This window comes from Pteropus vampyrus, unplaced genomic scaffold (assembly GCF_000151845.1).
Source record: "Pteropus vampyrus isolate Shadow unplaced genomic scaffold, Pvam_2.0 Scaffold22, whole genome shotgun sequence".
Lineage (NCBI taxonomy): Eukaryota > Metazoa > Chordata > Mammalia > Chiroptera > Pteropodidae > Pteropus > Pteropus vampyrus.
Genome location: NW_011888803.1, coordinates 12,879,994 through 12,905,679, shown reverse-complemented (window position 1 = coordinate 12,905,679; position 25,686 = coordinate 12,879,994). Strand labels below are relative to the sequence as shown.

Below are 25,686 nucleotides of genomic sequence, written 5' to 3'. Positions count from 1 at the left end.
AAGAGGTATGAGTCATTTCATTTCTCTTACCATTTGGTGTTACTCCCTATCAAATAACTGCACCAAAGTTAGGCAAATAGGCACCCTTACTAAGGTTTGCGGCTTAATATTTTGCCAAGAAAGAAAATTAATTAAATGTATCTTAAATGCATTTACTCAACAAATAATCATTGAACACCCACTCAATAATTCCAGGTACTAGTCTAGTCACGCTGTATAGGGACAAACATGAAAGATGCTTCCTCATAATACACAAGAGATTTAAGACGCTGTTTATTTTCATACAAAGAAGTGATAACAAATTTAATATGGACATTTATGAAGTTTTAAAGTAAAACATTAAAATGACAAAAAGAACACTCACAGAATATCAGACTTATATCACGAGCTTGAGAAAAGTGTAAAGCAGCACTGCTAATACTTGTCTAAAGATTACTCATACACATACAAATACAGTGGAACTGGTTTTGTTTTTAATCAGAACTTTTGAGTGTAGGAAGACTAGCAACATGCTAGAAGAAACTTCTACCAAGTAAAAGGAACTAAGAATGTTTAGAGAAATACGTAGGTGGCAGGATTCACCAGGCCCTGCTCCTTTTGCTTATGGACAGAGCTAAAACAACAATGTGAGGCTACAAAACCATGCATCTGTTTCTGATTTACTGTCTTGGTCTTGTCCTAGTTGGAGTCATTTCTAGATCATATGCTACAGACTTCAGAAAGTTATAGAAGGAATTTACACAAAGGGTGAATACATAATTAAATACACACATATAAAAACACACCAACAGAATATAGATAAGGAACATGTACAAAAATTCTGATTAGAAAGAAATTACCAATGACTCTTTTATTTTGCTATTTGTGCTACTCACCCCACCAGCTGACAATGTTATTACTGTTAATTTCAGGATGTCATAAGTCCATCCCTTGATTTGTCCCTGGTTCCCTACTAGAGTGATATTGGCCTTCTCTAAATCTAGATCTAGAAATGAATCTAGAAACTATTCTCTATTTGCTTTCACAAAGTAGCATTAAATTTTCTTGTGTGAAACCTGTTACCTTCCTCAAAGAATTACTTCAGTAGGGCCCAAGATAGAATCTGCTTAAGAGCTAGGGCACAGCATAATGTGTTAAATTTAAAAGGGCATTTTATGCATGGTATAAGTTTAAATCGAAATTCTAAACCACTGACATCTGTTTTCTAGTCATCTTTCTTGTCTTATAATAGCTATGTACACAATTTCCAAATAAATTTTTGCTTATCCTTTTGAATTATTTTCCATATATTATTGTTAAATTTTTAAAACACTCAAAACAGAGGTCAAGGACAATGCATTCTTTTAGTTCATTTTCTTCTGAGAAAAAAAAGTTTGCAGGTCAAATTAAGCTCAAATTATTCTGTAATCACTTTTCTGAACCTTATTTTTATAATTTTCTCGCCCAACTTGCCTTTGCTTTCCTAAGATGTCTTTTTACTCTAAATATCTAAAGTGTCATTATTTACTAAATATTTGCCTTAGCACTGACCTCTGTAGTAACTCTGTTGAAAATCTTGCTCTAATTTGACACAGCATTAACTACTTATGATTACTTATCTAGTACATAGGTGATATCTACCTTTCAGAAAAGCAGACAGTTCAAACACATAATCTGACAAAATTAGGATGGAGGCAACCTCAGTTCTAAGAACACAGTTAAAAATCTGAATAGAATTGACGTTTCTATTAGCTAGTGTTCTTTAAAGACCACAGGCAGCACACACAATTGTAGGCGGAAACAATACATCTACAGACACTGGCAGACAGCATTATCCGCCAAATTTGGCCACAGTTTCTTAAGATAAATAACTTTTCGGTGACGTGCAGGGCTGAAATTACATAAACAGCAGAAATTACTAAGTCCTAAGCCTATGAGTTTTGTGGGTTTCAAGATTTTATGCAATCAATATTCTGACATCTATAACACCATTTTGTTTCCAAAATGCAGATGCCAGAAACATGAGATTAACATCACTTGATGACTTTTGTTCAGATTTTGAAATAAACTAAGTTTACTTCTCTGGAATAACCATTCTTGAGCCATATTTTTATTCAGGTCATTAAGACAACCATAATCATCTCCTTATAAGGAAACATTTCATTAAAAATGCTATAGAGTTGAAGCCTGTTTTGAAAACCAATACTTGTAACTTGTTATAGTAATAGTTCTAAATGTCTAGGATTAAATGAAAACACCCTTAACAGTTTAATTTCAAGAATCTGTACAATAAGAATTTTAAAAAGCTGACATTGAAAAATAGCTGAATATTCTGGTAACCTCCATAAAAGAAAATGGTATTAACTATTTACCTTCTTAATCTTTCCCTTAAAATGACCATTTTACCTAATTAAAATTTTTTAGGGAAATATCTGTCATTATAAAATGGTATTTGGAAGGCCAAAAAATCTAAATGATATGTGTATGGAAGTTCCTTGATAATTTTACCTAGACAGAACCCCAAACTGAGGCAATATTCTCTAGTGGGACTAAAATTACCTGAGAACTAATTTGTAATACTGGATATATTTTTTAAAAACATTAGCCTCCTTTACCTCTCCTTGTGTATCAACCAAGTGCTAGTCTAAAAGTGACATTAATGAGAATTTGAAAAATAGCCAGCCCTGAATATTAATTTTTCTTAGAGAATTTCTCCTTCCTTGCACTTCCTTTGGGTAGTTAAATTTTTCTTCATGTTAATTTTTTAAGAATGTTAACTTGATTGTGAGTCACATTTAGAAAATTTTGTTTAGCTAAGACTTCATTTTAGTTACTGAGAAGGTTTACTGCTTTATTACGCGTAACAAACATCCTATAAATGAAGTCAACAATCTCCTCTTCTATTAAAAAAAATTTACTTCTATCTTCTATATATTACTTGAGCAAGAGAATTTTTAAAAAATCTACTACCTACTATTTGCTGAAGAGAGAACATTCATCAATCTCACCAGGAAAATACTTCCAGTGGTCAATACTTATTTTAAAAGGTCTTTTTCAAATGAGTAGCCTGACATAAAAAATATAAAAAGATAACTTTATTAAACATATAAATTCAAGAACATTGAAGTTTGTTTTTTTAAAAGACCACAGCATAAGATGAGAGAGTAGATCAATGGTAATGGTTCATATATATACTGTACTTACCAAACAGAGCAGGTAGATGTACAGACGTCCATGTTCAAAATAACCAAATAAATGTTATATATCATTAAGCTGTTTTTATACTCTATGACTACTAAATGAGAAACTTCTCAGGTCAATATTCTCAGACTTATTTCTCATAGGAAGTGTGATATGCTGTCATTGATACATATCATTTTGGAATATAATAATACATAAACCTCTCTCTTTTGTCCTTTCCTACTTTGCCTACTTCATTATCTCTCTTCCCACCTCAACCAAGACTCTGGTAATTAACCTCTCTGGATAAGACCAACTTAGTCAAAATAGAATATAGAGATCTGGATGGCTCTAGGCAGAGGAAAAATCTCCAATAGTAGTCTCAATTCTGTGTTCACTTTTCCTTTTAGCAGCTACCTAATTATACTGAAGGTGGTGTGAAAAAAAACATTCAGAGAATAACAAAAAATTTTGGACTATCAATCATCACTTTGGTCCTGTGGCTTCCCTTTATCAACCAATGTACGCATTATTTTAAGTTTTCAACTGTAAACACACAATATTTAACAAAGCACCCAGAAACCTTGTGGAAAGCACCATGTAATTTGTAAAGTGGAGGTAGAGAAGGCAGAAAAATCAAGAGAGACCATTAAGAAAAACATGGCAATTCTCACAATAAATTCACAAAATACTTTAAAAAATGAATAAATTAAATTTAACTTTAAGTGATATCCCCCAAACATTTTCTCATTAATTGTTTTAGTGTTCATAAAAGGAAGAAATTATGCCTCTTGAAGTGGACATTATTTTCTTAACATACAGAATGGTTAGAGCACCAGCACCAGGTTGAATCTTCCAAAAGTACACACAGCTCATAGTTCAAATAAACCAATAAAGAAAGCTTTTTGACTCACTGAATCTCTAAAACACCCATTAATTGTAAGACTTGCACTCTGAACTCCTACGTACTAGTCCAAAAATGCTCCTTTTTCTGCATATGGCAGTGACAAGTAATTAGGGAAACTAAGAGCTGATTCTCCTTGCGCAACTCTAACTCAAAGATCATGTTGTTAGTCCAAAGAACTACTCCAGGCATCTTAAGTAATCTTAATCCATATTTTAGAATCTGCCAAGAGAAGAAAAACTAAAATTTTAAAATAAATTATTCATCCTGCCCTGGTCTCTAATCAAGAACTTATGGCTATACAAAGAACTCTTTCACCCCACCTCACAATACACAACAGCAAACATTAAACAAAGAACAATAATCACAAACTCATATCTTTAAAAAAAGGATGCAACAAAGCTGCTTCTGCCGTTATTCTTGAAGCTGGATTTAGATCTAGAAGTTTATCCAGCAGGTCATAAGCTTCATCAGGTACCTCGTCCCAGCCTTCTAGATTGGTAGTATGCACATCAAAACGACCCCCACAGGCATTTCTGTTCCCTTTATACAATGAATTCCCCGACTGCTGTGCTTGAGGTGTCTGTGTGAGGTGAGAAGCTTTATGGTCAGTCTTCTCCGAACAAGTTGGGTCATGAGAAGCAGGCCCTTGTATATCACTTGCTAATTTAGGAGTGTTAGATTCTTTACCTCTGAGCTTCTCACAGAGCTTTCTCAAGTCTTGTGCTGGGACTTCTTTGCTACACAATATTGACTTGCCTAAAAGAGAAAAAATACACATATTTTATATTATTTGAATAAATCAGAAGCCTCTCTCACGAGAAACATCCAAGTCCAAGCATGTACTTTGTGGATGTATTTACACTGAAGATGAGATAGAGTACCATATGCTATTTTAAGTTGTTTTGCACTACATAGTTGAAGGTCAAATCATAAAGTGAGAGACAGTAAGTACAAACCAGTGACTTACTAAAGTAAGGACTCATTTCACTCTGCCAACTTCTTTAGGTTCATTGTATCCTTCTGTAATCCTTAATCAACTGCAGCTTCCATTCTCTCTCCCCATACTAAGCTTCTATATGCTTTTGACTTCATGGTTTCTGTCTTTGCCTAGGATGCCTCACATTCCCGCATGTGCCCAGGATACTACACTTAGCTCAAAAATTGACTCTGTGAGGTTTAACACTCTCAGAGACCTGATTATTCTAAACTTCTGTTGTATCCAATGAAGATTTCTATTACTTTTGCTATCCTATACTATAACTGATAAAACATATGTCTGTCTCGCCTACTAGACTATGAGCTCTTTAAAGATAGGGACCAACTTATTTACCTTTGAATCCCCAAAACCAAGACAATGTTTGGTACATACTGGGTTCTCAATTAACGTCTGCTGGACTGGACAAAGGCATTATTCGGCATCTCACGTAACTATTCAACTATCACATCCTGACAGATGCTTTTCTTGACCAACTTATCTGAAATAGCTGAGCCCTCTTCACTTCCTTTCCCCTTTTTCTCAATACTACTGATTCTATATATTTTATTTTGTCTTCCTCATTAGAATTTAAGCTCTATAAGGACAGAGACTCTATAATAGTACCTAGCATATATAAAATCACTTGTTTTTTTAAACTAACAATTCTGGACCATATACACATATTTTTCTGAATCATGTTGTCCACGAAGGGGTGGGGGTGAGACAAGCATATATATATTTCTTGAAGTTCCTCAGATAATTCCAATTGCATCTCTGATTAAGACCCATTGATCTTGGGATTGGGCTCAAAGCAGCTAAGCTACTTTTGAGGTGGGCTGACTGAAATTTTGTCCCAAAGGGGTGTTCTATATTGTGTGGTAGCACACTGACACAATCATACCCATGCACTTTGGAAAGTACTAACCATAATTGTACATGGAGAATAAACACAAGGTGGGCATTTGAGTTCAAGCTGTTGGCTAAAGCAAGGCTGAGGTAATTCTCAATTCTCAAGTGCCTCACAAAGTACACGGTATATCCCAGTCTTGAACTAGAAGAACTTTGTGGAGCTAAGGAGATGACTTCCCACGTCCAATATATGCTTATAGTAATACTACATCAGTACAGGTGTTCTGTTCATCTCTTCTCTGCTGCCCGAACCCTAAGGCATCTGACAACACACATTCTATTATCTTTGTTACTGTCGTCCTTATTACTCTGTATTATAATGAACTCTTTACTTGTTACAATAGACTAAAACCATTTAAAGCCGGCCCAAGAGCACCTGACGCTTAATAAATAATCAATTAACAAATTAAAACATATTATTATTAGTATTTATGTAATAAAGTCAAACTACAACTATAGGGAGTTAAGATTTTATCCCTTGTTCTTTTAAGATTATAAAGTTAAACTTTAACCATTGGAGAAGTGTAGCACTTTGTGCTTGATAAGATTAAATAATTATATGTATAGAAGTGATGAAAATTATTTTCTTATATAATGCAATTAATTTTTAAACAACTGAGAAATTTTCTAATACCAGAGAACTTTACGAAATAGAATGTTTGTAAAGAGAATTTCATAATAATTTATAAAGTAATTTGTCAGATATAATCAAAGACATTTGTTTTGTTCTATAATATAAAACTGTTTACCAAAAGTTTTAGCAGCTTGGATAGTTTCTTTGGATCCACGAACTGTCATAATTTGAGCCAAAGCAGTTAAATCATCACTTGCTTTATAAAATGGATATCGTCCACTAAGCAAAGAAAGGAATATGACACCTGCAGACCACATGTCAATTGCTGTAATGGAAAACAAACTTTAAAAAAAAATCCCAAATCTATAATTTTATCATCTACATCAGTAGTTTTCAACCTTTACTGTACATTCAAATCATCCTGAGCTTTAAAAAAATTCTGATGACCAGGCCTACTATTTCATTATTAGAAAACACTAAATAAATGCATATTTATAAGATCAAAAAACTCTTAAAATAGCTATGTAGGGAAAAAATCTATATGCTCCTCAAAAATTATACACCATAGTAGTAAAAATGGTTCATTTTAGTGAAAAGTATTTAACATCAGAAGCTCTTTCAAATAGGTGCTAACCCTAACTTCTGCTATAGAAACTTTAATATCTAGAATTCTGACAGTTAAGATTAAGACCAGCTCAGCCTCGTGTTAAAAAAACATTTTTTTTTTCTTTTATGGGTATCTTTGTCCCAATTGTTGACCTCCAAGTATCACCAGATTTGCTCCCTATTTCCTTGGCCACTGTATCACCATCTGCCTTTCTTGGTTCCCTTTGTACCTCTGCCTGCTTCTTCAAAGCTTTCTCAGAGCCTCAAGTGCTGAGTGTCTCCAGAATTCCAACCTCTTCCCCTTAACACTCTCCCTGATTGGCTCATCCACTTCTTGGCTTCGACTATCATTTGTATCACAATAACATTTAACTTCCAAACCAGGTGTCCCTGAGCTTCTGACTTATTTTTATTCTGTTGGACATCTCTATCTGGATATCCCTAAAATATCTCAAACTAATTATGCCCCCAATCTTATCTTTTCCTTTAAACCAGTTGCTTCTTCTTTATTCTCCACCTTGGTGACTGGAACCCATCTAAGTCTCCCAGGCTAGGAATCTGATAAACATTCAAGATGCCTTTTCCCTCACCACCTCACACCCAAATCCTGCATCCAATTATCTAAGCTCTGCCTTTCCAATCCTTTGCTTTTCTTTTCAGTCCTATTACTAATGCCCTCACTCAGGCTATCCTCTCTCACCTGGACCACTGTGGGCCACCTCTCTCCAAAATCTATACTCTCTGCACACCTGCCAGAATACATCTAGAACAAAAAATTATTACGATCTTTTTCCCTTGATAACTTTCTAAAACCCATAGGATATAGTCCAAGCTATTTAAAAAGTGTGATCTGACCTTGTCTACCTCTTTACAGGTTTATTTCTCATCATTCTTTGACTTCTGTCTTATATTCTAGCTACATTAAACTTTTATTGTTTCCTGTATGACTAGACCATGTGGTTTTTCTGCTCATGACTCAATATCAACCTCCCAACCCCCTTCTCAGAGGGTCTCTCTTCATAAACTTTCTTCCAAATCCCTTCATGTAAGGATAGTTAGAAATCCCTAAATATCTATACTCAATGGATTATTTAATAATTATTTGAGAGTGTGTCCTAACTAGAGTGTAAGCAGATAGTTTCATTTTTTTTGTATTGTTAGCAATACAGAATACACATAATGAATAAATGTGTTTCTTTAAAGTCCATAATCCAAGTGAATGATAGAATTCGCCTATTCGATGTTTCCTGGGTCCCAGCTCCATGACAACTTTTTCCTTTTTCGAAAATCTTTTTAACACTATATTGTTTTCACAACAACAAAAAATAATTTTAATGAAACACACAATCACATGACATCACAGAAAACATCTGAGGTATTAGGCAAACAGAAAAAATGCTGTAAGTTTTAAGTTAGCAAAGACTACTAAACACAAGTTCTTCCCCCACAAAGGTGATGTTAACAAAATCTCTGGTAAAATCATCTTGTAAATGGACAACCACAATGTGATCTATTAAAACAGTTTTTAAAAAAAAAGTAACACTAGGATTAGAAACTTTTATAAACAGTATTATCTTTAAAAATGGCAATACCACATTGCTAGAACTTAAATGCAGAAAAGCTCAAATATTAGTCATAAACAGATAAAGATCATAAAATAAAATACATAAAATACACCTGGGTCAATCAATTTTACTTGAGTTCTGTATTTCTAGTGCAACATACCTGTAGTTTGATTGGGGCACTTTGTCAAGACCTCTGGTGCTCTGAATCCTGGGGTACCTGCCCGAGGGGCAACTTGTTGCCGCCTTAAGATGATGAAATAAGATTTTTCTAGTTATGTTAAAAGTTTAATTAGTTAAGACCAAAACATAACATTTATCAATTTAGTTCATAAGAAATTCTGCCTTGAGATCTATGTTATTTTAAAGCAAATGATTTTTGCTTCTATGGATCCCTCTCCACCCCCCCAACTCGTTCCCAGGCCTTATTCCAGATAGGTTTTAAGGTAACTTTCAGGCAAAAAAAAAAAAGAGGTAGTAGATGATAAGAGTAGATGACAATCTTTCTGGTTATTCTACATTGGCAAAAATAAAGAAAAAAAACAAAAGATTAAATCAGCAAGCAACATGTGCAAGTCTAAGATTCCTGATAAGCTATTCCTCCACCAAAATTATTTGCATGAGTGTATTTTCCAGAGCATATGCACATCAAATGAATAATATGTGACATTAGTTATCACTTGCTCTTGAAGTTATCGCTTGGCATCAGTGCCTATGTAGTTCACAGAACTGTGTTATTTATTTTCACTCAAACAACTGTCCACTCAAATCGACGCAATTTCTAATCTTGTCTGGCATCATGCTGGTGATTTTATAGCACCATCAAAACACATTACCTTGAAAGGCAAATACTGCAAACTTTATCTGTTGCATAACAGTCACAGGTCAGGTTAGCTGGGCAGGAACTGGTAGTTTTCTTCATCACACCGCTAGTCATAACTTTTGTAGAAACGGCCTTCTTTTTTGTTGCTAACTTTCTAGATAGTACATCCACAGTCTTTGACTGCTTCATAAGCTGTAAAAGAAAAGTCTCATTTTCAATTTTCATGACATTTAACATGATGCCTTCAATTGCTAATATGGCAATTGAATACTGGATGCATAACTTTAAAAATTGCAAAATATACTACTTGACTGTAAACAAATAGTTGTCTATGAAAACATTTAAGGTCTTTTTAGGTTTTTCTGTTGAATACACATATTAAAATATACTAAATAATCCTAGTTTGGTAAATATTTGACTTACACTTTATTAGAACTTTTCTTAATATGTTACAAAAAAATTAGTTACGTTCTAGTGTCTAACTCCATTTCAGAACTGTAAACTGCACAAGTACATTGGCTAAAATTAGAGATTTAATTTGTTGCTCATGCTACTTATCTGTTACAGGATATCTTAAGTTGATTTAAAACCATTTAACATTGATGACAATTTTATAAACATTTCTAAACTATCAACTGTGTGACAGAAATGTGTCAGTTGTTGAGAATTCACATTCTAGTCAATGAGAGAAAAGGCCTTAATGTTCCAAACATTCCATTAGAGAAAGAGTAACAATAGCTAATGAAAAATTCTATCAGGAAAGTTCAAGAAAAAAAGCTGGAGAAAATAAAAGTGTTGACTAGATGTTCAAAGCAGTTATACCTTCTGCCAAAACAAAACTCTACTTTTAAAAACTTACTGATAATAAATGCTAATTTAGCCATTCTCTAAATTCTCTTCAGTGTATGACTAATGAATGCACTTTATTAAGCTACATTACTTACTTTCACTGCAGGGCTCTCATGTGAAATGGAGCTGTGTATATTGAAATTTCTTTCTCCAAAAACAGAGCGCTGGACAGAAAGGCCTACAGATCCCTCCTACAATACCAACAAAAACAAGGAAAATAAGGATTATATCTGTAACACTTTCTGCCAGCTGTACTCTGCCATAGTTTTGAAAGAGTTAAGTGACATGAAACAAAAACAGCTGCATCCGAGTCATTCTCAGGCACCAAAACACTTCTGTGAAAGGAGAAAATAGTCTACACACAACTCTTAACACCCATACAATGTTATCGTAGTCCACAAATATGTGTGTAACTAAAAAAATTCAAAATCCACCTGCATGGATGTTACATTTTGCTGTGCAGCTAAAATGGAGATAGACACTTCAGAATTTTTCCCCTGAAACTAATGCTTTCTTTTAAAAAGGATAATTAATCTTAACTTTATAACATGCAGGGAAAATTTATTATTTTCCATTTCGTATATAATGTAATTTATAATGACAAAGACATTATAAATCTACCAAGTAAATTTCAGTTTTGAAACAGTAACACAATCCATTACAAAACTTAGTTAAAATCGAATCAATTGACTATATAACAGATGTAAATAAAAAATATTTTAAATTGTAAGTATTATCCTAGTATTATACCTCCCTCTGTTGGACAAAGGAGAACATTTCTAAAACTGTGTTAGTACTTATGTGTTAGTACTTAAGAAATAAAAAAGGTAGAACCTTTCCATCTTTTCCTTGTTTAATCTGAATTTGTGTGTTTGTGTAGGGCCTTTTAACAGAAGTTTTTGTGGTGGGCTGCTGATCCAGCTCCTTAGGTGCTGCTGGGCTGCTTAATGAAAACTTGTTTCCGGTGATTAGATGGGATTTATTTTGTAAACAACTTTCATGCTGAGTTTCAGACTGGACAAATTTGAGAAGCTCTATTTTCGTATCATGAGTTCCTTGAGCCAAACCAAAGTCTACCAAGGCATACCTAAGAAACAAAAGAAAGCATTTTTTACTTCTCTATAACAATTGAAGCTTGGTAACATCACCATATGTTCAAACTATATTCATATAGAAACTGCAATTCTTTGGGGATCAATTAAGAATTGATTTATAACATTCTTAAAAAAAGAAAAGTTAAGTTCTATGGACAAGGTAAGGATTTAATACCTAACTAGAATTGAAAATTAAGAAAATAGGTATCTCACACACACACAAAATCTTTATCTCCTTTTTCCATTGGCCTATACTGACAAAGCAGACAAGAAATGCAGAATAAACAAAATCCTTTCTTCTCTAATTGTGACAGATGTCATCATAGCAGATAATTTTTAATTAAATAAGATAATTTTTAATTTAAAAGAAATTAAAAATCAATTTTAAAATACGATTTAATTAAAGCTAAAGAGGAAAGTCAGGAGTAGGAAGGCCTAAGGAAAGAAGTTAGAGTACTATTCTTCTTACCACACTTATATGATCCATTGTATAAAAAGCAGTATTTAAGCTTTCAATGCCTCCATGCATATAATCAGCATAAAAAATACAAACACAAAACAGTGTTGAAACAGAAAATTGGCTATCACGTGATCTAATCCCCTCATTTGCTAGAAAAAAAAAATGAGGGCCAGAGATAAGAAAAATGTGTAAGGTCAAAAAAGACTAGACCCTTCCTAAGTTTCTTTTGGCTAAGTGCCATTTCCACTGATCCATGAAAAACATCTAAGGATGTACTAATACAATTTTATCTTCTCCTATAATGTATTTTCTTTCCTCAATCACAAGGAAAATCTGAAACAGAAAAAAACCTGTGCATGGCTGCTACAGTATGTTCTATGTCTAAGAGATGGATCTCATAGCATAAATTCAATTAAGTGTAAATATTTTCTGAACTTTCTATACTTACTTTTTCAGGAGCCTATTATATAAAAAATTGCTGGGCTTTACATCACGGTGAACAATACCAAATTGATGAATGCGTTTCAAAGCTTTGAACAGATTAAACATATATTCCCGTACTTCTTGAAAGGAAAGAGAATGCAAGATGTCCTAAAATGAAGTTATGAGTAAGGTCATAATTTTTTTCAATTAAATATTCAGTTAATAAAGATTCAAGAAATATCAAAACCTACCAAAAAAGACTCATGTTCCAAATATGGCATAGCAATAACCACATGATCATTTTTTCTAAAGCAGTATTTAACTCCCATGACATTGTCTTGCCCCCTAGTGGAAAAATGCACAGTGAACTTTAGAGGAAAGGTCAAATAAACTGAAACTTTATGCTTATTTTTTTAATGCAATTTAGCAATGAATAAACAATGCTAGAAGACTAACTTAAAACTGTCATCATATAGGATAGTATACACATTTAACTGACTTGTACAAGATAAAGCTTTTTAAAAAACAAAAAAACAAAAATAGCACCAGTTATGAGATTGTAACAGTTCACACGAGATAATTATAGTTTTAACTGGAAAGGTGACAGAGTAAGAATGAAAAGATGAATAACAAGAATGAATTAACAAGATTTAGTAGCAGATAAAATAGTAATAGTGATGAATGAATTAAAAAATTGAGCATTAACTATATGCCAAGCTCTGATCTAAGCACTTCACATCTATTAACAAAGTCACTTAATCTTTATAATGACTCTATGAGAACGGTGCTATTACTTCCTACCCCTTTCCTACAGATAAGGAAATTGAGGCACAGAGAGGTTAAGGAAGATCCCCATTAAACTAGGAAGTCATGGAGCCAGGATTTGAAGCCAGGCAGTTTGCTCCAGATCTACACTCTTAATGCCACTATGTTATACTGCATCTCACAAAAGATAAAAATAGGGTAAAGTTGATTTCCATGGTTTTGAGCCTAAGTGAGCAAAACAACATGGATACCAACCCTTTTCCTGTCTGCTCCGAGAATACTTGCCCGCAGTGCTTTTGGATGCAGCATTCACCCTGAAGTAACTTGCGGATTACAATCCTAACCTTACCCCCAAAGTTTGCCATGAAATAGCTTGCTTTTATTATTATTTTCGCATTGCTCTAGTATATTGATAGTCTTTGGAAACAAATGACATCATTCTATTTACAGCGTTCTGCTTTTAGTAGTTCGATCGCTGAAAATGTCAGATCCTAGAAAATGTAGCGTTCTCACATGTGATGTTAAATGAATGCTGGCAGCTAGCTGCACTTTTCTTTTTCTAAACAGGAAAAGAGTTAAAGTGATCTAGGCTTGGACTAACGTAGTGGTTGAGAAGAAAGACAGTGATGAGTTTTTAGACATTTTGGAGGTAAAATGGGCAAGACTTGGTGATGGATGTGGTTTAGGAGAGAAATGGAGAAATTAAAGATGATTACTAGGTTTGAGGATGATTCTGGCTTGAGCAACTGGTTAGATAGTACTATTTGCAGAGATGAGTAGATGAAAACAGGTTGTTGAAATAGGGTTTTTTGTTTTTTGTTTTTCTTTTGGTAGGCAAAACAGAAAGATTAAAATTTAGTTTTTGGCATACTAACATTTGAGATGTTTATTAGGTACCCAAGTGGAAATGTCAAATAGGCAGGTATTTAAAGTCATGTGGAAAATACATGACCCTGCTTAGGCAAAAGTCTAGAGAAAAAAAGCCCAGGATCGAGCTCTGAAAAATTCCAACACTTAGGTGTCAGGTAGAAGAGGAAGAACTGAAAATGAAACACCAAAAACAGCAGGAAGAAAACAAGGAGTATGTGGCAGGAAAGAAGTCAGAATATAATGATTCAAATCAATTACGTTAAACAGTGCCCAGAGTTCCTGTGAACAAAAAAAGGAAGTGGCAAAATGAAGTCAAGAAGTTTTAGTTTACCAGAGAGAAGAGTGGCCATGATATATGTATAGTGAAAGGGGGTGTGTGGAAGTGAAAACAGCATGTGTAGATAATTTTTGAGGAGTCTGACTGTGAAGGGAAGCAAAGAAATGATGGAACAGTTGGAAGTGGGATGGCAGTACATGGGAGATAAGAGATACTAGATCATGTCCGGATCACAATAGGAACGATCTAGCAGAGAGAAACCAATGAGAAAGACCTGCCAGAGGATTCTGTTGTTCAAAATAAAAATGAGATGAGCCCGTCCATCGCTGGGGGAGAAGTGAAATATGAGTTTCCCACATTTACAAAAAAATCTAGACCATGGATGCCAAGGTTTATGATTTGGCAATAAAAGGAAAAGAAATGGTAAAAAAACAGGAAGTCAAGTTTAGCCTCGAGGGAAATCTACTAGAAAAATTAATATAAATATAACCATTTCAAGGTTAGAGGTAAAGTACTAGTAAACTGTATACAACTGACTGAAGAATGTTTAATTAATGGACAATCTCATCATTAAAAATCTTAAAAATTATATACAGCCAGTTCAATTAAAGTCTTTAAATTACCTACCCAGCTACTGTTAGGCACTGAAGTTCAGCGGCAATTCTCATAGGATGACTTGTTGGAATTAAGTGTTTTAAAGCAATTTTCTCTTCGGGTCCTACTTGTAATTGTGCTGTGGCCAAATAAACAGAGCTGAAAGTGCCTGTAAGACAATTTATTAGATTTCTTAATAACTGGTTTTTAGAAATGTTAATAAAACAATGCTAAAACTGGTCATAAAAACTGTTTAGAACACATAAAACTAGAATCTATCATTAATATTTTAATAATAAACACGAAGAGCGAACATCCGTGAATACAACTTTTTTCAATTTTTAATAAATTCTTATCTGTCCTTAGTTCTTCAGGGGATACTATATTAATTTAACCAAAGCTCTATAGTAAATCTATTTAACTAGGTTAGTATAATATATTGCCATTCTAATAAGTATTTTTCTATAATACTGTCATTTAAAATTACTTTAAGATTTGGATACAGGTCTCTTAAAAAAGTAGAAATAATAGTCTACAAAAACACCTGGATCTTTAAATTTAGCAATGAACTGAAGAGAAAAAAAAAATAAAAGATCTGGTGGTCAATTAAATTGAGAAATACTGAGTTAAAACAGTATTTTTTTTACTACAAAATTTTCCAGAGCCTTTAATGTGTTCATCATGGATAACCAAAAGGAAGTTATACACGCTACATTTCCCAAACTTATTTAAGTCTTAGAACACACTCATCCCCTTCCTCCTTCAGAAACAGTTATCAATTTGTGAGGACCTCACTGTTTTCCAGAACAAAGTTTTGAACGCTAAGTGTGTTTAAAAAAGGTAAGGAACAAGATGTAAAGATCTGCTTCTTATATCCCAAATCTCTCATCTTCTAACTTCTCTGCCCCCAATCATCAAGACTTTTCTCATTTGATCCTTCTGATTGTGAAAAGCAAGCAATGAAGTATATGGAAGTTTTTTTTACTATTTAAGCATTTCTCAACATAGCCACCAAAAAATTCTATTAACCTTTGTCTTCTCATTCCCTTCACATTTGTCTGCCAAATTCATCTTTCAATTAAAATGATCGTCAGTCTTTTCAATAGTATTTGTTAATATTTACCATCCTATAAATATTGTACAACTTCATTTTCATCATTTTGCAATCTTAGGTTTCACATATGTTTCAAAGTACAATTCTACCTAACTGTAATAGAGAAAGGGGAAAAAGATTTGGCTTCTCTTGATCAAATCTCCCCAGCTGAATCTTAAATTTTTTACTTTTAATAATTATCATTAATAACATTACTGATATATTAATAGTTCTAATAGCATACAAGTATAAAGAGTAAAATAGTTCATTTTACTTAAATATTTATTCTGTCATTCTTTCCAGGGAAAAAAGAAAAGCTGTTACCATAATTAGTAATATAAACACAGTCTTAATGTTTTAAAAAAGAGTGTATTTTTTAATAATAATAATGAACATCAAGATGAAACAAAGAAAACAGAAAAGGAAAAAAAAAACTTAAAAAGATAATAAAGTATATCCCCAAATTACCTTCTCCAATTTTGTCCTTAATCTTAAACACATTACTGAGCTGTGGTACAGCTTCATAAAGCTTCTCAATATCTTTTTTAACACCTATCAAGGAAAAAGCAATTTATAATTACAATTTATGAGAGTATATTTTATACTTTCTTAAATTAAAAAATTCAATGAAATAAATTCTAAAACATGAATAAGTTACAAATAAACAGGTATAATATGCCTTAAAGACATAAGAATAATTAAAACCCCATCAAGCTGCTATAACTCATTCACATCTCTTGAACTAAGAGAAAAAACTGATAAGTCCCAGAATCACACACCTAATTTCTACTACTCTGGAATTACTACATACTAACAGATACATTGTCATTGCCCACAGTACCACACAATCAAGAATTTAAACTTAAAAAATAACTAAACAATTTGTGCTACGATCACTAGATGGCATGAAAAGGACACAGTGCAATCTTCTTTAAAACTATTTCCTTCCCCCAAAGATATAAAATCTTACAGGCTTGGGAAAGTTTTACGTATTGCATATTCACAATATTTCTTCAAAGAGAAGGTCTACTAATGCTCTCAGGCATGTTAAAAATATTTTTAAAAAATTGTCCCCATTAACAATAGCATTCTTTATCCCTGATAGCAGATAAATTGCTACTTTTGACTACATGTAAACTCTACAAAAACATACATTGTTAAAATAAGAAGAGGCAATTATACAAAATGCAATAAACTACTGAATACAAAAGAGAACTACGTACTTGAGTCATCAGATTTTATTTTGATATCTAGGCCAAACATCAGCTACTTTTTAAGTTATCATAATACGCTGCATAGTATAACACTTTAAGACATTTTCAAAGCACTTTCACATAGATTATCTTTTCAGATCTTCACAATAGCTCAGTGATATTGGCAGAACAGGAATTATTGCACCGATTTTTTAAAATAAGGAAACCCTAGTTAGAGAAGTTAAATCATTTGCCCAATTTCACAGAGGTATTGCTGATAAGTCTATAGACTCATTCATTTAACAAACACTGTTTTAACAAATCCTCAGGAATGGCCATATTAAAAAAAATGAACAGATTTGGTGCAGCCCCTGTTACTTTTAAGACCTTAGTATAGTGGAAGAGACAGATGTTAAAATCTCACTGTTAATATAATACAATAATTGTAATCATAGAGGAATGCATATATTACCGGGTAGAAGTGGGGAGGGAAATGAATACTACTGAAGGTGCCAAGAAGCTTCAAGTGACAGTTAAAGCTGTATTTTGAAGCACTCACCAAGTATAAAAAGTACAAGAAGGCATTTTAGGAAGAAGGAACTATATATGCAAAGACATGGAAAAGGGAGAGCGTAAGGTGGGGAGATAATGAAATTCAATGTAGTAAAGGAATGGAAAGGCAGAGAATGCAAGTGAAAGCCATAGAATTTTTTCAGCAGGAAGATGACAAGTGGGTAATTTGAGAGAGAAGAATATTAAGAGCTGGAGAATAAACAAGAGGTTTAGTCCAGTATTCTTTCCACTATATCGGCTCATTTAAGGAAATAGGAAGACTTACTTAAATTACCCTCACGTGTCTGTCTACTTCATAAGTGAACTGGAGAAGCTTCCTCATTTCAAAACAAGAGGCAATACAACAGTAATTACATGTACCAGTTTTGGAGATGGGAGAATCCCAGCCTGCTGTTAACCAGCCAGTATGACCTTCCTTGGGCATACAGTTTATCTCTGTAAGCTTAGTGTCCCCATCTATAGAAAAGGGGATAATAGGGTAATAAGAGTACCCGTGCCACTGAGATACTGTGAGGATGCAATGAAATAATATAATGTAAGAGAAGCTTTTAACACAATTCCTGGGACATAGTAAATATTAAATATAGTGGTAATTCTTATTGTTATTAACATTATTTCCTTAACATTTTTGTTCTTATTTTCTCTGCTTGAAATCCTCTTCCTTCAGAACTTCATGTGGCTGGCTTAGCTGTCAGTCCCCTCTGACATTCTATTTAAATTAGCGCACCTCTCATTATTCACAGCATCCTGTTTATTGTCTTCAGAATACTTATCTACTATAAAATTATTCTGTTTATTTGTTTGCTGTGTGCCCTCCCCCACTAAAATATAAATTCCACCAATACAAGTTCCCTGTCTATATAATTCAGCACAGTATATTTAACTCTACGTTAAGACAGTGCCTGGCACGTTTGTTGAATGAATGAAATATTACCATCATTATGGCCTCTCAAAGATAGCTGTAGGAAAAAAAAAAAAAGCAAAAATTTAAGAGTTAGAGTGAAGCCAAAGACAGCTGCAGCTATTTCACTATCAGCTACCCCACTACTTCACTCTAGAAATAAAAACCAAGGCCTGGGGGAAAGGCAGGCTTTCTAATAGTCACAGTTGCCACAGTCCATTAGAACCTTTCCTAATGAGTGTCAATTCCAACCAGCTTCAAATTCCAGCGTCACAGGAAAGGCACCATGAATGGATACTAAAATGCTATATTCAATAGTTCATCTGATTCTGAGATACATTTTAATGACTCTAAAATTGGGATGCAACTTACAGTTGTCCGCTAGCATCAAAACTTAAAGAACAGGTGTCAGTGACTTGCAAATCCAAGAAACCACAGAGAAGCATTCACATTTAATCCATAAGTACCAAATGGTGGTAGAGAGGAAGAGTACAGGTAGTGGAGAAGAAATCAAATGTGGGTCAACTCTACCTAATTGGGCTCTTCTTGAGGACCCATTAACAATGGCTTTTTAAAAAATGGATTTCTCAAAGAAATTCTGGATCACTAATGTCAATATTGTGAGAGGGAAAATAGAACATCAATGACTGAGAATAAAAAGTGATTTAGAAAGAGATCTGAAACATTTATTTTTTAAGTATGTTCCAGAGACATACAATTATTTGTCTAATAGGTCTAAAAAATCTTTCAATAAGTATAAAATAAAAAAATTCTAGGTGATAAAGCACTGAATCATAGTATGAAGGGCAGCATTTCTGAATAGTATATAAAATGGTGTATCTTCCATAAAATGGTGTATCTTACAATCAATGGTGGTTAGAAAGGATGAAACAGTCTAGGAACCTTCTTTGTAGTTTTTTATTATTTAATGTATTGATGAAGTATGTATGTACATATTTTTGTTGTGTATGTGATTAATAATACCAAAAGCCTGTAGTAGAGTTGTGCTGTCCACTAGTTTTGTGTGCCTACTTAAATTTAATTTAAATTAAAAAATTAATTTCCTCAGTCACACTAGCCACACATGACAACAAAGAAAAATTTCTGTTATCACAGAAAGTTCTATTGGACAGTGCTAATATAGATAAAGCTTGGAATCTATAAAGATTTAGATTCTAATCCTATCATTAAACCATACAGTGTTCAGTTTCTTAATCTGTAAAATTGAAAAGGGGTTGGATTAGATGAACTTTACCTTCCAACTATAATAATCTATGGTTTTCCCATGAGTTGCACACTTTGGAACTTCCCTTTGTATTAAGTATGAGCTGGCAGTTAGTAGTAGAGATGCTGGTTAGCTGTTAGAAATCACCAGAAAGAAAATATATCTAATAAAATACTATAATACACAAGCCATGTGAATGACTATGTAAGCTTCATATGCTTCCACACCATTACTCACTATGTACTTACCTATCTTTACGAATCTCTAAATATGTTTATATTAAGGTTTCCTGTCACTACAGAACAATTATGACATTTTTAAACAACAGTAAAACTTCCTGACAACCAAAATGAATGCAAAACCCTCAAATTCTGAAGTGAGAGATGAGAGTAACCAGCACACGAGAGCATTCATATCAAAAGCTGGGAAATATTCCTGAAGGCAGAGACCAATATACATATCTTGACGATTGGGGGAAGACCCTGAAATGTCCACAAGCTAAAAAATTATTTAAATGTCCCCATTTTATACGTTGGCTTTAAACAAGCAATAGCCTCCTTAACCATGCTCCCTGCTTTCACCCTTGCTGGCCTATAGTCTATCTGTAACACAGCAGCCGGAGTGATTCTATTAAAGCTAAGTCACGATATCACTATTTTGCTCAAATCTACTAATAGTTTCAGAACTTGCTCCACAGAAAAGCCAAAGATCTACCTCCTCTCCTCACACTTCTCTGACTTGACTCACATCACCCTCCCACTTCCAGTCACAATGACATCCTTGCTTATTCCTAAATGCTAGGCACACTCCCTCCCATCTCAGGGAGTGTTATCTCCTTCCCAGATAAGAGCAAAGTTCAATCCTTTACCACCTTCAAGTCTTAGTTTGAATGTTGCTACACTGAAGCCTTCTCTGACCAATAACTGATTATTACAATCCCTTCCCCTAATACTTCCTATTTCCCCTACTCTTCTACATTTTCTTTACAGCATTAATCACTTTTGAACATTTCTTTTGTCTATCTCTTTCCAATAGATTAAGGGATTGATTTTTGTCTGTTTTATACATAATTTATCCCTAGCACCCAAAAAAGTGAATGAGCATAACAGACATTTAATAAATAGTCAAATAAATGAAATACTTTCAATTACTTACCATGGAGTAAAACTGACAGTCCAGGAATATATATCATGCCTATTCTGGGGCTACATGTATTGCCTGATTTTCACTGTCTATAACTAGGGAGACCATATAATTTAACCTAAAATGGGGCACTCTTGAGAGTAAGAGTGACAACAGGTATAAAATAGATTTGTTCCAGGCAAATCAAGATGGTATCTATAACCCATTTTAAAATCATGGGCTAAGAGCATCCATATAATACACTGAAAGCAAACCTTCCAGTTCAGTTCAACAGTATGGATAAGACATTCAGTGTATATATAGTTTATATTTTCTTTTATTGAATAGATCTTTATCCCTTGCTAAACCTGGCATATAGTAGGTACTTAAAAAAAGAAAAAAAAAAAAAAAGACTTGCTGAAAGAGTAAACATTTGGTCCAATATTATGCCAAGTACTTTTTATTGCAGCATTTTTCTTAACTTTTTCTTATTAGGAAAACAATCAGTTCAATAAGAAAAGGAAATTAAATAAATTATGGCATATTATCAATGAAACATTAGGCAGTCATCTTAAATCAAGCTGCAGAATATTTAACATACAAAACGCTCGATATATATTGCTAAGTAAAAAATGGAGACTAGAAATAAGTTAGCTATGATCCCAATTTAGTTTTTTTGAAAAAAACGTATCTCCAGAGAACAAACTGATGGTTATCAGACAGCAAGGAAGTTGGAGAGATAGGTGAAAAAGGTGAGGACATTATGAAGTACAAATTGCCAGTTATAAACATAGTCATGGGAATATAAAGTACAACACAGGGAATATAGTCAATAATAATGTAATAACTATGTATGGGGTTACGTGAGCACTAGACTCATTGGAGTGTTCACTTCATAAGTTATATAAATGTCTAATCACTATACTGTACACTGAAACTGATAAATTTTGAAACAAAATTGTTTTTATCTGTATGAACAGGAAGACTAAAGGAATATATAACAAAATGTCACCATGGTGATGCTTGGATAATATATTCTTATTTTGGCCTTTTATACTTTCTAAATTTTCTTCAATAAGCATGTGTAATTTTTATCAGAAAAAAAAAAAGTTATAAAAAGCTGATAAGTACCCCAAAGGGCCATGCTGTTCATCTATTACACTATTTTACTTTATATGCTTGCATTAAACCATTCATTCAATATTTTCAAGCACCTACTATGTGCTGGACACTGTTAAGTTCTGGGAATACAAAGATATAGAAAAAGTCCCATCATTCAACAGTTATTCCACCAAGGGAAAGTAAATTACATTGGGTCATAAGACAGTTATGTGCTTGGACCTCATCAGCTTTACTCTCCTTACTGAAGTTACGTTTTTAATATAACCTTAGCTTTTATTCGGGGAATGAAAGAGACAATATCTCAGTATGTTTTATAAATTATCAAAGGTACTGTTTATAATGTTCAATGTTCCAGTACATAAAAGCCATAAAACTTTAGAAGTTTAAAGTTCACCCCACTCTATTTCCCAGATTTTCAGAGGCACATTAAAATAGTAGCTTTCACTTGAACATAATGCCAGAATCAAGTCAGATTCATCCATTTATACTGTGCCTAATGCACAACATACATCAAGACCTATATGAGATACTGCCTTTAAGGAGCTCTTGGTATAACTGAAGAGACAAAATACACAGAGTACTAAACAATACAAGAATAATACAATGACTGTGTTACTGTATTACTTGTCCAATGACCATGAGAAACAGGTAACTACAAGAAAAATGAAAGGGAAGAGAAACAGCATCCATGAAATTGGATGAAGGTGGCATCGTAAGAAAAGTGGCATTTTAACTTTGCATTTGTGAACACACAATGCAATACACACAGGACGTATTGAACTGTACATGTGAAATCCGTACGATTTACCAATGTCATCCCAATAAGTTTAACTAAAAAAAATTAAAATAAAATAAGATTATTCTAGTAGCAGTGTACAAGATTAACAGGAGGAAGAAAAAAGTGAAAGCAGGCAGTTTAGTTTAGGTAAGAAACTTGTAATTCAGAAGCAAAGTGTAAGGGAATGAATTAATGTGGTGGAAGTGGGAATGAGAGGAAGAGGCAAAGCCACACATTGAAAAAAAGAAAAGGTTGCTTGACAGGATATGGAAAGCAAATACAAAGCATAAATTGAAAACAACTCTGAAGTTTTAAGTATAGGTAAATGTAATAATAGTGGCTTTTATTACCAAAAATAGGGATATCAGGAAGAGTACTCATTTTGACACCAAAGATGAGTTTAATTTTAGTTAGAAAGCAAAAGCATGTGTCATATTTTTCTAGAGTGGGGTTAAAGTTTATTTTGTGGTATATTAAGTATATATTACAGACAAAAGGTCAAAATTAATATCCTTTGGGCAAGCACTACATATGTTTATTAAGACAACGATGAAAACGATTTAGCTACCTTTTAAGAAAAAATAGTCAATTGGAACTCCTCTAACCAATATTTATCAAATGCCTACTATATACCGGGGACTGTGCTAGACAGTGCACATTTTAGTGTACAAGGTCAGGTACTGTTTGACCCTCTCCTTCTCACTTTTAGGGTCAAACAACACTTCATGATGTACACTGTAACATAGTGTTGTATTACTGCTATAAACATTTCATTTATTTTGTCACTGAATACTGCCTTTGGATACTTAAGTGAAAATCTCTCCCATGTCAATTTCTAAATCCAAGCTTAATGTAATATGGTGAGGAGACATAAGAACATAGGTGCAGGAGTACAGAACTTCTGGTCTGGGTATCAACAAACTGTATTCTTAAACAATCACTAATATTTAGACCTTAGCAACTTCATCTGTAAAATGGCATGTTTGGACTGCAATCCTCCTAAAATGCAATCCAGTCCTAAATCTAGATCTTAGGAAGCTTTACTGATTTGTAAACGTGCTTTTATTTATACATACAACTCACTTTAAGATTCAGTAAATTTTTTTAAATAATAGAAATTACAGAACTGTTGCATGTACATCTTTGGAATTAAACACATACCTGGTGGTTTAAAATTCTGCTCATGTTTTTTTAACGAGCCATCGGTCTGCAACCCCTCAGGCAGGGGAGGAAATGCCATAGGTTCGTCCACCTGAATTCCTAAAGACGCCTCCATCACAAAACAACTGGGATGCAAAATGCCAGCTAAGGGGTCATGTCCACAGAGGAGCAAGGCAGCTGTGAAAATTAGAATACTGGAGAAGATGAGAAATTTAAATCACTCACTGAACCAAGCATTAAAATATGCCACTGCCCTCAAAGGGGCAAACATTTTAAAACGCACCGTATGCTCAAATCCCCAAAGGAGGAAAACGGTGGGCCATTTCTAAGGATTCCATTTGCTTCACTTTCACCTTCCAGAAATATGGGCAGTAAGCTGGAGGTAAATTCCTAGTCAGGGTGCAGGGCACGGTGCCCCGGGACCGACCTTGCCCCGGGGTCAGACATCTGGCGAATGGGGAGTGGGAGGGAGACCTCAGTGAGGAGAGCAGTTTGACCTGAGAAAGAGGACTTGAGGAAATCGCTTGACTAGTGAGAGGGAGCGCCAGGAAGCTCGTCCAAGGCCCCACGCAAGTTGCTGGAGAATTGATACCATATTGGCCGCGAGGGCCGGAAGGAAAAAGGGAAGAGGGAATGAATGGGATCCCTTGGGGAGCGCGGGCCGCGAGCTAAGTGGGGAAGGCCCTTCCTCCCTCAGATCCGAGACCGAACGGGATGATTAGTGCGCAGGCGCACGACTTTCCCGCCGTAGGCCGGCGGGATCTTAAAAGGGTCGGCAGTATTACGCTGAGACAAGACCGAAGTCACGATCCAGAATTCGTTTCTAATCCCTCACAATCCCGCGCCATGGAACAAACCGTCGGAAACTCACGGTTTAAGGGAAAACGACTTCTGTGGCTCCCGAGATGCCTGGGTCGGCCGCCTCCAAGAGCGGCCCACCTACCGAGTCTGCCAAACGCGCCTGCGCAACACTTCCCGCCTCGCTGCTTCTAGTTGCTCATGCGCACTGTAAAGCCGTCGGCGCAGCGGAATACTCTCTTGGGCGCTTGCGCAAGGACGTTGGGTTTCTCCCCCAAGGCCTTGGCTGCTCCAAGCGGTTACAGAAATAAAGCCCGGGAATAATCTTTCACTAGGAAAAAGAATGAACCATAAGGTTAAGGATCCAACACAATTTTCAGGAAAGAAGATAATTCAGAAACAAGAAGTCTCAGATCTTGGAGTCTTAATACATCCCGATGTATTCTGGCCACAAAAGACATTGAGCACTCTTGTTTAAAGACTCACTTTGACTCCCTATTTTTACTTCATTTTGTCGAGTGCCGTACTTCTCCCTTAAAAACGAGGAAAAAATGCAATTTCTGGTTGGCTGTGGTTTTATTCGCAGAAATGAGCCCAGTGGCATTTAGTCAATCAGTCTGTATTTATTGAGCCCTTGGCTAAAAGTTAGGTTTCTGGAGACTGGGCTTACAGAGGTGAACACAACAGAAACACACACACACACACACACACACACACACACACACACACACACACACACACAATGAAGCTAAATTCCAGTGAGGCAATGACAATCAACAAACAAATAAATGGACAGTCTTTCAGATATTCATTAGTGCTCCGAAGGAAGTAGGTGATAGTAGGAAGAAGGCACCATGATGAGAGCCTATAGG

At 34.5% G+C, this 25,686-nt stretch overlaps 1 protein-coding gene across 6 annotated transcripts; it reads right to left on the bottom strand.

Moving 5' to 3' along the window:
- Positions 1-249: 249 nt before the first annotated feature.
- Positions 250-25,027, bottom strand: CDC7 (cell division cycle 7). Of its 6 annotated transcripts, XM_023528095.1 has the most exons (13): positions 24,888-25,027; positions 24,017-24,210; positions 18,642-18,666; positions 16,410-16,493; positions 14,882-15,017; positions 12,594-12,687; positions 12,368-12,510; positions 11,200-11,452; positions 10,461-10,556; positions 9,530-9,708; positions 8,857-8,939; positions 6,701-6,850; positions 250-4,822 (listed from the first exon to the last, which is right to left on the bottom strand). In XM_023528095.1, the coding sequence occupies exons 2-13, from the start codon at positions 24,038-24,040 to the stop codon at positions 4,428-4,430; spliced, it is 1,662 nt and encodes a 553-aa protein (XP_023383863.1). In that variant the 5' UTR covers positions 24,041-24,210; positions 24,888-25,027; the 3' UTR covers positions 250-4,427. The 6 variants fall into 6 exon arrangements, with proteins under 6 accessions (XP_023383863.1, XP_011353937.1, XP_011353939.1 ...); XM_011355635.2 differs by lacking the exon at positions 18,642-18,666; XM_011355636.2 differs by lacking the exon at positions 18,642-18,666 and having other exon boundaries at positions 3,893-4,822; positions 24,017-24,193; positions 24,888-25,015.
- Between the last annotated feature and the right edge of the window lie 659 nt (positions 25,028-25,686).